Genomic DNA, 12,994 nt, shown 5'->3' with positions numbered 1-12,994 from the left:
AAAAGAAAAGAAAATGTCTCACTATGCAGCCCTGGCTGACCTCAAACTCAGAGATCTGCCTGCCTCTGCTTCCTGAGTATTGGGATTAGAAGTATTCCACCACACACATTAAAGGCAATGCTATAAAAGAGGTCCAGCCTTTCATTCTCAGTATTCAATGACTACCCTGTCTTCCCAGCATTATCGTCCACTAAGATCATGGGTAAAATCGCAGAAGGCCCACATCTACGTGACATGAGCTCAGGAGAGCTGAGGTGCATGCGTACCATGCATGAGACTCTTGAGTTTGATCCTCAGAACCAACAAGGATGAAAAGGAAAAGTTGGAAAAGATAACGCCATGGAAAACGCCATGGTTTCCTGGCTGCAAACCTCATAACAGACAGGCAGGCGACAATGAGGCATGCACTGGGAAAGACCTGAGGCCCAGAAGTAAACTCGCTTCTTTTTTCACCAAATGGTTTTCAACAGGGCATCAAAAATTTCAGTTGGGGAAATTTTTTTTTTTTCAACAAACAGGGCTGAGAAAAGTGGAAATCCCCATGCAAAAGATTGAACACACAGGACTCCACACTACATATGAGACAACCCCAAAATGGACTAGAACTAAACAGAGCTAAAAGAATGCACAGGTGTATAGGATATAGTTTCTTGGATATGACAAGCGAAGCAAAAATATTAATGGGAAAATATAAAATTAGACTTCCTAAAAATTAAAGCTTTAGGGGGCTGGAGAGATGGCTCAGTGGTTAAGAGCACTGCTGGCTGCCTTTCCTGAGAACCTAGGTTCAATTTTCAGCCCCCACATGGCGCCTCACAACCGTCTGTAACTCCTGTTCCAGAGGAAATAAATCATTTTAAAAAATTTGAAAACATTTGTTTCAAAAAAAACACTAGAAAATATTTGCACAACATCTGCATAGTAAAGAACTAGGATCCAGATAAATAATTCTTAACATCTCAGAGATAAAAATACAAAAATGTCAACTGTAAAATTGGGCAAAAAGGGGAATCTGTGTTTAAGAGCACTGGCTGCTCTTCCAGGTCTCAGGTTCAGTTCTCTGTTCCCACAAGTGACTCAACAACCACCTGTTCGCCCCGTTCCAGGAGATCTGGTGCCCTCTTCTGGCCTCTATGGGCACTGCATGCACATGGTGACTAGACACATGTGCAGGCAGAACACACATAAAATAAATAAATACATCTTTAAACCAAAGGATTTTAATAGCTATTTCATCATCATCAATATATACACACACATATGTACATATATATATACACACACACATATGAACATATATACATATATAATCACACAAATGGCCAACAAGGACAAGATGCTCACCATCACTAGCATTGAGACTCTGCAATGCGCATGCACTGGGGATTGGTTCATTAACCCCCTCATTCACATATTCACCCACTCATCCACCCACCCAAGTGTTTTCTGGCTGCGAATTATGAACCAGATTCAATGCTAAATTCTGGGACTACTGAGATGAGTAAGCTGTGTGTAGCCTACTCGTAAAGACGTTACAGTGTGGAAGGAGAAATACAGAAACCACGTAAATGCAGCACGCTGATTCTGCAGGCTAACTAGGAAGTGCCAGTCACTTTTGACTTCTTAGAATATTTGTATCAGTAGTTTCTGAGGTAGGAATTATTATCTCTACTTACAAATGAGGGAACTGAGGCCAGTGGCGTTCAGTAACCTGCCCAATGCCACGCTGCTGATAAGTATGAGAACTAAGCTCTGAGTCTAGGCTGTAGTCTAAAGTCTGGGCTGTGGTATGCAAACCCAGAGAAGATGCCTCCTCTTCTGGGAAAGGTAGGTTGGACAGGGCAGTGCAGGCCACAGCAGCTGCCGATTACATGGGCAGTAGAGGGAGAATAAGAGGGATACAAGACAGCAATGAGGGTGGGGTTACGGGGCGGACGGCTTATGTAGAAAGAAGAGTAAAACAGAGATGTGAAAGTGCATGACACATTCAACAACTACAAACAGCCCAGCAGAGCTGCTGGAAAAAGAGCTCTGAGGTAGCAGGAACCTAATCTGCAGGGCCTCCCAGGCCACGATAAGGAAACATGCCCCGTATGTACCGGGTTCACACACAGGAGCAATAGGACTGTACTCTGCAGGAACAGTGTGAGTAATGGGGATTTCATGGGCAGTGGGCAAGACAAAATCCAAGCAGAGATCAACGAGATTATGAGGGTATGAGCAAAAGAAGCAGAGGTAATGACAGAAGGGGACAACTCAGGACCCTGGTAAAGGGTACACTATGCCGGTACAGGCAGGATCCATTCCTAGATACACATCTAGGAATCAACATCATGGAAGTGTTAAAGCCGTCTCACTGCAGCAGGGATGGCAGGGGGTGGGGGTTGGGGGGAGTCTGAGAGTAACCCTAAAGCTGAAAGCAATAAATGGAACCTAGGGAAGGCTGGCCCTTTCAGTAATGCCAGGACTGCAGGAAAGGCAGCAGAAAGAGGTGGAAGCCTTAAGGAATGGTGGCCGGGTGTGGTAGCCCACGCCTCTAATCCCACCTCTGTGAGTTCAAAACCAGCCTGCTTTACAAATTGAGACAGGACAGCCAAGGCTATTATATAGAGAAACCCTGTCTCAAACAGGAAACAAAACAACATAAAAAGGGAAGGGAGTAGTTGAGTTTTACTGGATGGTTGTGGCCTTTGATCCCAGTATTCAGGAAGCAGAGGCAGGCAGTTCTCTGTGAGTTCCAGGACAGTCGGGGCTACAGAGTAAGCCTGTCTGGAAAAGAAAAAGAAAGTTTCTGCAGTCGACAGTAGTCAGGTGAGGAAAATCAAGAAAATATAGCTACATGTTTCTACAATTAGACAGTTTTACAGGTGTGGTCCCCTCATAGCTAGTTGGGAAGCTTAGGTAGGAAGATCAAAAGTTAAAGGCATGTCTGCCTACACAGTGAGTTGAATGAAGGACACTCTGAGAAACTTGTTGAGACTCTGTCTCAAAATAAAAAAGAAAATAGTAATAAAGAAAAATGAAATTAAAAAAGTAGAGGGAGTGGGCATGCTGGCTTAGTGACTTGAAGACACTTGCCACTAAGTCTGAGTTTGATCCTGAGAGAACCCACTCCCACAGATTGTCCTCTGACCCCTTCACACATGCCAAGTCACATATAGATCCGCACGTGTGTGTACATACAGATTACATGCAATTTTAGAAGGGAAGGCTGGGTAGCTCAATGGTAGAGAGCATACCTACTGTGTTTAATGAATGGCCTGAGTTCAACTCCCAAAGCTGTAGGTAAGAAAATGGGTGAGTTTCCCACCTACCTACCCCAAAGAATACCAATGTCGGGCTGGAGGCATGGCTCAGTGGTTAAGAGCACTGACTGCTTTTCTAGAGGTCCTGAGTTAAAATCCCAGCACCACATGGTGGCTCCCGACCATCTGTAATTATATCTGATGCCCTCTTCTGGTGTGTCTGAAGATACAGTGCACTCACATATATAATAAAAATAAATTAGGTTGGGGATTTAGCTCAGCGGTAGAGCGCTTGCCTAGCGGCGCAAGGCCCAAAAGCTAAAAAAAAAAAAAAACCAAAAAAAAAAAAAAAAGAAATTATTTTTTTGTTGGAACAGAAAAAAAAAAAAAAAAATTAAAAAAAAAAAAACCAATGTCATTTATCCCTGTAAGTTTAAAAAAAAACAAAAACAAAAAAACAACAACAACAAAAAACAACCCAAAAAACTAAAATTGCATTCTGATGCACAACACAGACAGGTTGACATGAAAAGTCAAAGCCAGCTTCAAACCACTTGAGCTTAACGGTCACGCCACCTACAGAAAGCTACATATGGCCAATGCTGTGAACCCTGGAACACACCATGCCTGCAGGTTACAGGGAAGGTTCTGAGTTTGTTTATGTACTGAGGGTAAGGAGCAAGAGAATAAAGAACACCCAAGGGATGGAAGGCTCTCTAGAGAATCTAAGGAAGTTAAGGAAGAACCTTTCCTCTAGAAAAATACACACATCCACAAAGTTGCCAACATTTCCCATATATCTTCAGATAGGTTCAGGGATGTGTCTGGAAACGTCACTATTGAGCCGGGCTTGATATGTAGCCTACCCCGGTTACCTTAAACATTTAGATCAACAGAGAGGGACCAGGTGTTCAAGGTCAGACATTCCTGGCTATTAGAGGAATTGGAAGTCAAGAAAGAAAGAAGGCAAATGGGGGGCAGGGGGGAGGGTGGGAAAGGGAGGTACAAAAGAAAAATGACTGAAATCTTACTAAGTGCTAGCAAAATGGCTCAGTGGGTTACCATGCTCGCGGTTAAAGACCAGTGACCTGGGCTTGACCCCTTGGTCCCAGATAGAAGGAAAAAAAAGAAACAATTCCCAGAGGTTGTTCTCTGAAACACACACACACACACACACACACACACACACACACACACACCCCAAGAATGCCATGGCGTATGTACACACATGCACCATAAAGAAATTTAAAAAAAGAAACGTCACTGCTTAAGAAACCACAAACGCCAGGTTTACTGGCATAATCCCAGTACTCGGGAGGATGAAGCAGGAGGATCAAAAGTTCAAGGGCTCCCTGGAAACATGAAGTGAGACTTTTATGCTGAAAGATACCCCTCTGAAGCAAACTGCCACCACCAACAAAGCAAAACCAACCTGCACAGTACACTGGGCAACACAGTAACCATCACCACATCAGTTTCTGAGAGTTTTCCTCTAGAATTTCCTAAGTCTTATTTTCAACCAGTCACAGTCACTTTCGTTGGGAAGAAAAATAAATAGTCCAAGACGGAAAAGGCTCTCACTGACAACTATTCTGTAAGGGACACCTCCTCAGACTGGAAAACAGAGAGAATTTCCTGATACATTCTGTGTGGGACACCTCACAGCCAATGTGCACAACAGCAGTGAGCAAGCAAAGGCTCTCATGATAAAGTTGCTCTCCCGCCATCACTTCCTGGCTAGCCCATAGGCTGATGACACTGGGGGACACCTAAGTGGCTGAGGAAAGGCGTAGGAGACAGTTAACCCATGCTCACAGGTGGGTCGGCCCAGTAGGGAGGGTCTAAATAAGCCCCAGGCCTGGCCGACAGGCTTGGGGTAACCAGAACCGAGTAGAGTTGTAGCAGCTTTTTGTCCAATTTGGTCAGTGGAACAACTGCTCCCCGGCAAGGCCCCCCTCCTTTGGGTCCTGTGTTGCAGGTGGCCTGGTATACTTGATATCTATATGTCAGAACTGCAGCACCCTCCTCTTGAAGGTGCTGAACACACCGGGCTACAAGGATAAGGTACAGGGAGGGAAACTCAGAAAAGCTGGGGCCTGTGGCTGGCCAGCTTAGAAGTCATGGATGCCTTCAGAGGTCCCCAAGACAGCTACTCTTCTCTGGTCCAGAGAATCCCAGGGCTCACAAAACTGACAAAAAAATGTGGTGGCAGGGGGAGGGGAGGCAAGGGGCACTGAGCCACAGCCTAAGGTATCCCCAAAATGCAAAGTATCTGAACTGACATCAGTTCTGCAGGGGCTCTATGCCTAGGCTTAGAATGTTGTCTGCCTAGCAAGCCTGTTCGGTTGGGGGGGGCCAACTTTAAAGTGTAAATCTCTCTTGCTAACTTCTCCAGAGAGGCTCCCAGCTTTCCCAGAGGACTACCTGGCTACAGGAGTGCAGGCCCCTTCCTAGTAGCCGGCTCCCTCAGAAAGAACAGTACCTCGGAATGTGCTCTTAAGCCCAGGGACAAGCTGGGTGTGGTGACTCACACCTGTACTCCCACAACTTGGGAGGCTGAGGCGGGAAAACTGCTACAAGCTGGAGGGCCACCCCGAATACGAGCTACAAACTGAGTACTGCAATAATAAACAGTAAAGAGCTGTCTCAGGAGCCAAAACAAAAGAAACAGCTCAGAGATAGTCGTGTCCTGTCAAAGGCACTGGAGCACAGGATACAATCAAATTGGGGGGAGGTTAAGAGGAACGTCAACCCAGATGGACCAAAGCCTGTATTGAATCCTAAGATGTCCTGATGCCATGGTAACGGTAAACGGTTGGCAGGATTATTAGGCAGACCTAAACTGAACCAGGAGTTGAGGCATGAACTATATAGCAAGAATTTGAGAGCCAAGTACACAGGGAGAGCTATACCTGAGGCAAACATTCCAAGCCAAAAACCTCCCGAGTGGTCCCTGGGTTCATCCAACTGAAAAACTTGTTAGACTCATTAACACTTAGAGGGTGGGCACGTCTAAAGCCGTGCAGCAGAACCGAAGGGGGAAAAAAAAAAAAACCCAGAACACTCGACTATCTCTGTTAAATAAAACTACGGAACAACGCGCACAATACCACTCAAGTGCAACCCTTCAGCTTACTTCCTCACTGACGCCTAAGGTTGGGGGTGGGGGTGGGGGGTGTCCCGATGTTTTCGCTGGAACATCTTTATTCCACCAAGGAAATGCAAGCAGCATTATAAAAAAGGCATCTTATTCACACAGGCCGTCCGAAGCCCACACGATAAGGTGAGCCATCTCAGTCCTAGTTCCTTGGCCATGTCTACCTGGCCTGTCTCACTGCAAACGCTATTTTACACGCCGTGCTTGGTTTAGAAGCAGCAGCACCTCAACTTTCTTCCCGGGTGTCCTAAACACGAACCTTGAAGTGAATCTTCACGGTAAACACACCCAGAGCTTTGTTTTACACGCAGAATTCTACTCCCGTCTCTCCGCTCCGAGAGAGAGAGAGGTGCTCCTTCTCCTGGCCGCCGAGGCCAAGGGCGATCGCTGGGTTCCGGATGGCCCGGGCCGGCCGCGGCTCGCACCCCTTCCTGTCTCGGCTGCCCACGGCGGGCGAGCGCGCGGCGCCCAGACAAAAGCTCGGGCCGTCGGCCCACGGGCGGTCCTCCAGCCCCGATGCAACTTTGCCCGCAGGAGGCGATGAGGCGCCGGCGCCGCGGGGCCCGCTGCGCCCCGCAAGCGCGTGGGCCGCGGGCTACCGAGCCGAGGGGGCGCGGTGCGCCCCGCAACTCACCCGCGGGGCCGGGGCCCGCGCCACCCGACGGCCAGGCCCGCAGGCCCACATTGTCCGCGGCGCCGCGTCCCGCCGCACACGCCCCCCTGCCCGCGCCCCGCCCCGGGCCCGCCGACCGCGGCCGCCAAACTTTCTCCTCAGCGCGGCGTCGCGGCCGCCTCAGCCGCCTCAGCGCGTCAGGCAGGAGCTCGCCGGGTCGAGCCGCGGGTCCCTCCCTCAGCCCCACCCCGGGCCGCCGACCTGGTCGGGCTCCGATTCATAGTCGTCGTCCTCGGCGCTCACGGACATGGCCATGGCTCATGGTGGGCCCAGCCTCGCGCGCGCTGACATGGCTGGAGCGCCGCCGCCGCCCGCAGGGAGCAGGCTCGGCTCACCCTGGCTAGCGCTCGGGCTCCCGCGCGGCGAGGAGGGAGCCGCCGCCACCGCGCGCCTCGCACGCCCGCGCGGGAGGGGGCGGGGCGGGGCCGGTGTTCATGCATATGCATGAGGCGAGCCAGGAAGGGGCTGGCCCCCCGGGCGGGCGGGCCAATGACGCGGCCGCGGTGCTCGGCCCGCACACAAAGGGAGCCCGGCCTGTGGTGACACGGGGGCGGACCCGTGGAGGACGGCCGCGGGGCGCGTAGCGCGGGGACTGGGGCTGCGTGGGGGCGTGCCCCGCGCCCCGCCCGAACGGGTCCGTGCGCTGCGGGATACACATAGGTGGCTTGCACGGCGCCGCCACTGCCGAGGCTGCCACAGGAAATGCACACCCGTCTTGGGGTGGGGTCTTTTGTGTGGTCCCAAGGGGTGTCTCCTGAGTCCCGGTCCAATGGCCACGGGGGGACCACCCTATATGCAACGCCAGGCACGGGTTTCCAGGTCTCCGGCAGCACGATCTGCGTGCGCTCGGAGATCTTGATCTGATGCCCGCGAATCCCAGAGGCCCCCAACCCAGAGCCCGCAGGCCTGTCGGCCTCAGTAAGAACTGGGGCCTCTGTCCTCTCTGCTCTTCCGTTTGCCTTTCCAGGTTGAAATTCAGCGTCAAATCCGAGGTGGTGCAGGCTCCCGCTGCTAGACTAGAAGCTGTCACAGAGAATCCCTCAGACTTGGCCCTAAGGTAGATGTCCCACCCTCTTAGAACCACTACTCTCTAGTGCCCAGGGGCTGACTTCAGAGAGGCTGCAGGTGCCGCAGTCCAGAGCACAATAATCCTAGGAGATCGGGCAGGAAGGTGTAGGTTTCTGGATTCTTCAACAGTGGAGAATTCTTATCATTTAACTCCGGAAACAGCCGAACGCTGCAGAACATCGTTGCTAGAAATCCAGACTGACCTTCATCCCCCAACAAAATGTCTACTGGCATTTGTGTCAACAACCCTTCCCCTGAAAGATCGCCTAATGACTTTTAGCCCAGATGGCCCGTGGTTATTACAGGCACCAAAATCACTGAAACATGACTACCACGGAGGATAACTTTGCTAGACACTGGCGAACATACCCCACATCTGAGGCGACACTATGCATTCCAGTACCCGCTGTTGCTCCATCTATAGAATGGGAACGATTTTACTGAGAGACTCTCTGGAGAATAAGCTCCAATAGTAGCAGAACCAGATGACCAATCTGCCGTGGGCATCCAACTATTCACTCTCATCTAGGCCACTGGTCAGGACATCCACAGTGGGAACAGGGGGCACTGGCAGAATTGTTGTGACTCTGGGCTTTCTATGAAGGCAGGAGACCTTACAAATTAAAGCTCGGGAAGCTTCCAGCAGAGCCGGCAAGAGTAAATAAGCAGAGATGTCAGTTTTACTGAGTGGATTTTAAAAGTCTCTGAAGTACATACACCCCCACTGACACTATGGAAAAACTCCCAGCTGACTTGCTCTTTTCTGAACACCTCTGTGCTGAGTTTCCTCTTCCATTTCGTACTTTTTTACAGTCCCTTCAGGGTTACCAGAAAAGGGGGGGGGGTGGCAAAAGATTACCCTACACACACTTCCCTCTACCCACAAAACCACCCACGCATAAGGCCTTAGGAAATGCTCCACCCAGGAAGAAGCCAGGTAAGGAAACTAGAAAGAGGAAGGCAGGTGGGGAGCATGCTAACTATGGGACTATGGTGTATCTTAGGGGTAGAGTATGCCTGTCTAGGATATATCTGTCCAAGATAGAAAGAGAGAGGAAGAGGAAGAGGAGGAGGAGGAGGAGGAGGAGGAGGAGGAGGAGGAGGAGGAGGAGGTGGTGGTGGTGGTCAAACACTTTTCTTTCTCTGTCATTGGTTATACCTGCAAGGACAGAGATACCCAAACAGCATAATACATCAAGTGTAGTCTGCGAGTGGGATATTTTTCACCCTCACAGGTGTCCTCTGTTAAGAATCAGAAGCACAAGTCTATTTAATAGAACTGTCTTCAGGCTGACTTCCTTGGAGGACTCTCAGATCACTTTGGTATTTAAATAAGTAAAATGACACAGCTCTCTTATCACGGCTCAACCAGGAGAAAGGGAGAGTGCTCGAGACGGAGCTGCTGGGAACACAAAAAAAATCATTCCTTTCATCTCAGCAGTTCAGAGCTGGGAGGGCCTTGGCAGGTGGATGCACGATAGTTAGAGAATCCCTTATCTAGCGTCATCTGGAGGAAGCCCCCACCCCAGCGCTGGGCTCGGCATGCCCAAGATCGTGATCTCATTTAAGAGCACAGAATAGGTATGGTTGGCAGTCCTGCCAGATGTGCTCCACTGCACAGATGAAGAAATGGAGGTGAGATCCCACTAGGAGGAGAAAGGATTCCATTCCGATTTGATCCCGGCCCAAGGAAGATGATGCAAAATATAAAGCAAACTGGTCTGTCACCTGGACAGTTTTGGGGCGCACACCTCAATACTCTGGAGGCAGAGGAAGAAGGGTCTCCTGTCAATTCAAGGTCAGCTTGGTCTTACACCCGAGTTCAAGGCCTGGTTGTCACAATCCAAGAGACATGTTGTTGTTGACTGAAGCAAAAAGGCAACACAGACAACAGACACGCTCTCTCTCGCTCTCTCTCCTCTCTCTCTTACTAGATTTTTGTTTTGTTTTGAGATGGAGTCTTTTTTTTAAATATGTGGCCTTGGTTGTTGTAGTCCTTGCTTTGTAGCCGAGCTAGGTCTCAAACAATCCCGCTGCCTCAGCCTCTTCAGTTTAAGAATGCCAGGTGTCTGCCACAATTTAGTCGTGCTCGATTTTATAAATTGTGAATCCTCGGTTTAAGGTCTGCTGTCTGACCTTACCAGGGAAGGCGGAAACCACAAAACTCCTGTGTTAGGTTTTTCTTCTAAACATACTAAGGTGCCTGCCAATCATAGCCCAGTGGGCTCTTAGGGATCCTTTCCCGGTACTTTCAAGGGGCGTCTTCTACCTCTCTGAACCTAATTTCCTTTACCTAACTGGTACGATTATCCGGCATCTGGTTTGTGTTGCTAGGGTTCCAGGCTATACACAAGCAGAAACGACGACGTCGCTCATCCTGCAGAACAGCTACCTGAAACTGTGTTGCTTCCACTGTGCCATGGCTTATCTTTGCTTGACCCCAGCCTCAGCATGAAGGACCCTGAAGAACTGAACCCTCTCTGGGCTGGAGAGATGGCTCAGAGGTTAAGAGCACTGACTGCTCTTCCAGAGGTCCTGAGTTCAATTCCCAGCAACCACATGGTGGCTCACAACCATCTGTCATGGGATCTGATGCCCTCTTCTGGTGTGTCTGAAGACAGCTACAGTGTACTCATATAGAGTAAGTAAATAAATCTTTAAAAAACAAAAAACATAGAATACAATGCAAACCTGTACGTCTAAGCCTTCCAGTTACTTGGGAAGCTGAAGCATGAGGAAGACAAATTCCAAGTCTAGCCTTGGCTACAGTTCTAGGGAAACCTGAAAAAATTAGCAAGAGCTTCTGTCCGAAATCCAAAGTATATATATATACTGGATACGATGGGTCATACCTTTAATTTTAGCACCGCAAGCAGAAGTGGGTGGAATTCTGTGAGTTTTAGGCCAGCCTGATCTACACATCCTTCATGGCCAGCTATGACAATATAGTGAGGCTTTGTCTCAAATAAATAATTATTGTAAAAGAATAAAAGGTGGAAGAGGGTATGGTGACTTTTGCCTATAACCGGATAAGTTGGGAAGCTGAGGATGGTGGACTGAGAGCATATGAAGCCAGTAGAAGCTATACAGTGAGTTCTGGGCTAGCCTCGGGTACGCAAGATCTTATCTCAAGAACCAACCAACCATAACAAAACTGGGGATGATGATGGAAATGATCCCCTTCACTATTCTCACAAGGGCTGGCCCAGCTGTCCTATGGGTAGATATTGCTGGCATCACATAGCTTTTAGTTCATATTGCTTCCTAGGAGGCCTCCGGTTCATCTCAGTGTCATCACGTGACATGGTTTGTGCTCGACGGCTAGCTAAGCATCTCGCACACCGTGAAGGAGCTATGTCCTGACCCCTAGAATCAAGTCTTTCCCTCTACTCCCAGAGTTATAAACCACAAAGTCTCACCTCCTTTTATAAAGGCTCAATGAATTACTCCCAGTAAAATCCCAACTAATATGTATGGCTTGATTTAATAATGAATTAAAGGAACGAACAGCAAAAAATAACGCAGGGTGCCCTCTTTCCTTATCGTGATTATTAGCTGCACCCCCTCTGCCCCAAAGAACCCAGGGTCTCACTCTGCTAGACCCTTCCCCATACCACTGGCCCTGGTGCCCACTCTCCACCCACCATCCTCAACTTCCCCGCTTCTAGAAATGGGCAGAGGCACATCTTGGGGATGTGTCCACCTTTCACCTGGACTCCAGTTACAGCTAAGGGAGAAGGTCATGCCCTGTGTAAAGCCCCGTTCAGAGTGCTCATAACCCAAAGGCGCAGGTAAAGCTTAGGAATCTTTTCCACAGATTCAGTATAGGAATAGTGTACTGAGTCCTTGGGGACGATAGCTGGTACCCTCCTGAGCGGATGAACAACATTTGTGAACATTGTTAGAAGACATGACAAGGCTCGTCTGCAGAGGGTCATCTTGGTGTGTTGCATGCTTAGTAGCAATACCGAATGTACACTTCAAGTATTTGTGCTGTTACTTTGTCATTTGTTCTCTCCAACGGTTAACATCAATAGCAAAGTGTTTTGCCTTATGTTGCCCAGGCTAGCCTCAAATTCATGATCCACTTGCCTCAGCTATCCCAGTGCTAGGATTACAAGCCTGTACTGCCATGCCTGCCTAGCAAAAGGTATTTTGGAGAGTCACTCTTAGCACATAAAAGAGAAGTAAAAAGGACTTGTGAGTCTTGCCACATACCAAGTTAGGAGTCTAGGATTACCTGGTGAAACTGGTTCAGAGAACAGCATTTTGAGAAACTCAGGGCTGCAGTAATTTCAGTTTAAAAAGAAAAAATACTAATCCTCCTGTATTAGTCAGGGTCCTACAGTCACAGAACTTATGGGTAGTCTTTATAGTAAGGGAACTGGTTGATGACTTACAGTCTGTAGTCCGACTCCCCAACAATGGTCAGCAGCAGCTGTGAATGGAAGTCCAAGGACCTAGCAGTGGCTCAGACCCACGAGTGAGGAAGGCGAGGAAGAGAGTTCTATATCTTCATCTGAAGGCTGCCGGTGCAAGACTAACCTCCTGGCAGCTAGGAGTAGGGTCTCCAATAAGGCCACACCTCCAAATAGTGCCACTCCCTGGGCCAAGCATATACCAGCCATCACATTCTACTCCCTGGCCCCCATAGGCTGGTTCAAACACATGAGCCTATGGGGGGCATACCTAAACATAGCTTTATAAAAAAGCACATTTAGTCCAACTTCCAAAGTCCCCATAGTCTACAGCAGTATCAACAAAGTTAAAAGTCCAAGTCTCTCCTGAGATCCATCCAATCACTTAACTGCAATCCCTGAATTAAGACTGGAAACCAGCTGGGCAAACTCC

The 12,994-nt window shown here is 49.0% G+C and overlaps 1 protein-coding gene across 9 annotated transcripts in view; it reads right to left on the bottom strand.

Moving 5' to 3' along the window:
* The window catches only part of Kdm2b (lysine demethylase 2B), a 126,183-nt gene that overhangs the window by 22,857 nt on the left and 90,332 nt on the right, over positions 1-12,994 (bottom strand). Inside the window, exon 1 of one of the 9 annotated variants that reach the window (XM_032886519.1) lies at positions 7,277-7,330. The exons of the other annotated variants lie outside the window; for them this stretch is intronic. Coding sequence (XP_032742410.1) covers positions 7,277-7,330 — 54 coding nt within the window. Of the gene's footprint in view, positions 1-7,276; positions 7,331-12,994 lie in introns of those variants that run through there. 9 annotated transcript variants of the gene reach the window in all.

Source organism: Rattus rattus, chromosome 16, assembly GCF_011064425.1.
Source record: "Rattus rattus isolate New Zealand chromosome 16, Rrattus_CSIRO_v1, whole genome shotgun sequence".
Taxonomy (NCBI): domain Eukaryota; kingdom Metazoa; phylum Chordata; class Mammalia; order Rodentia; family Muridae; genus Rattus; species Rattus rattus.
Note: the sequence above shows the minus strand (reverse complement) of the source record. Positions and strands in the feature narration are given on the sequence as shown.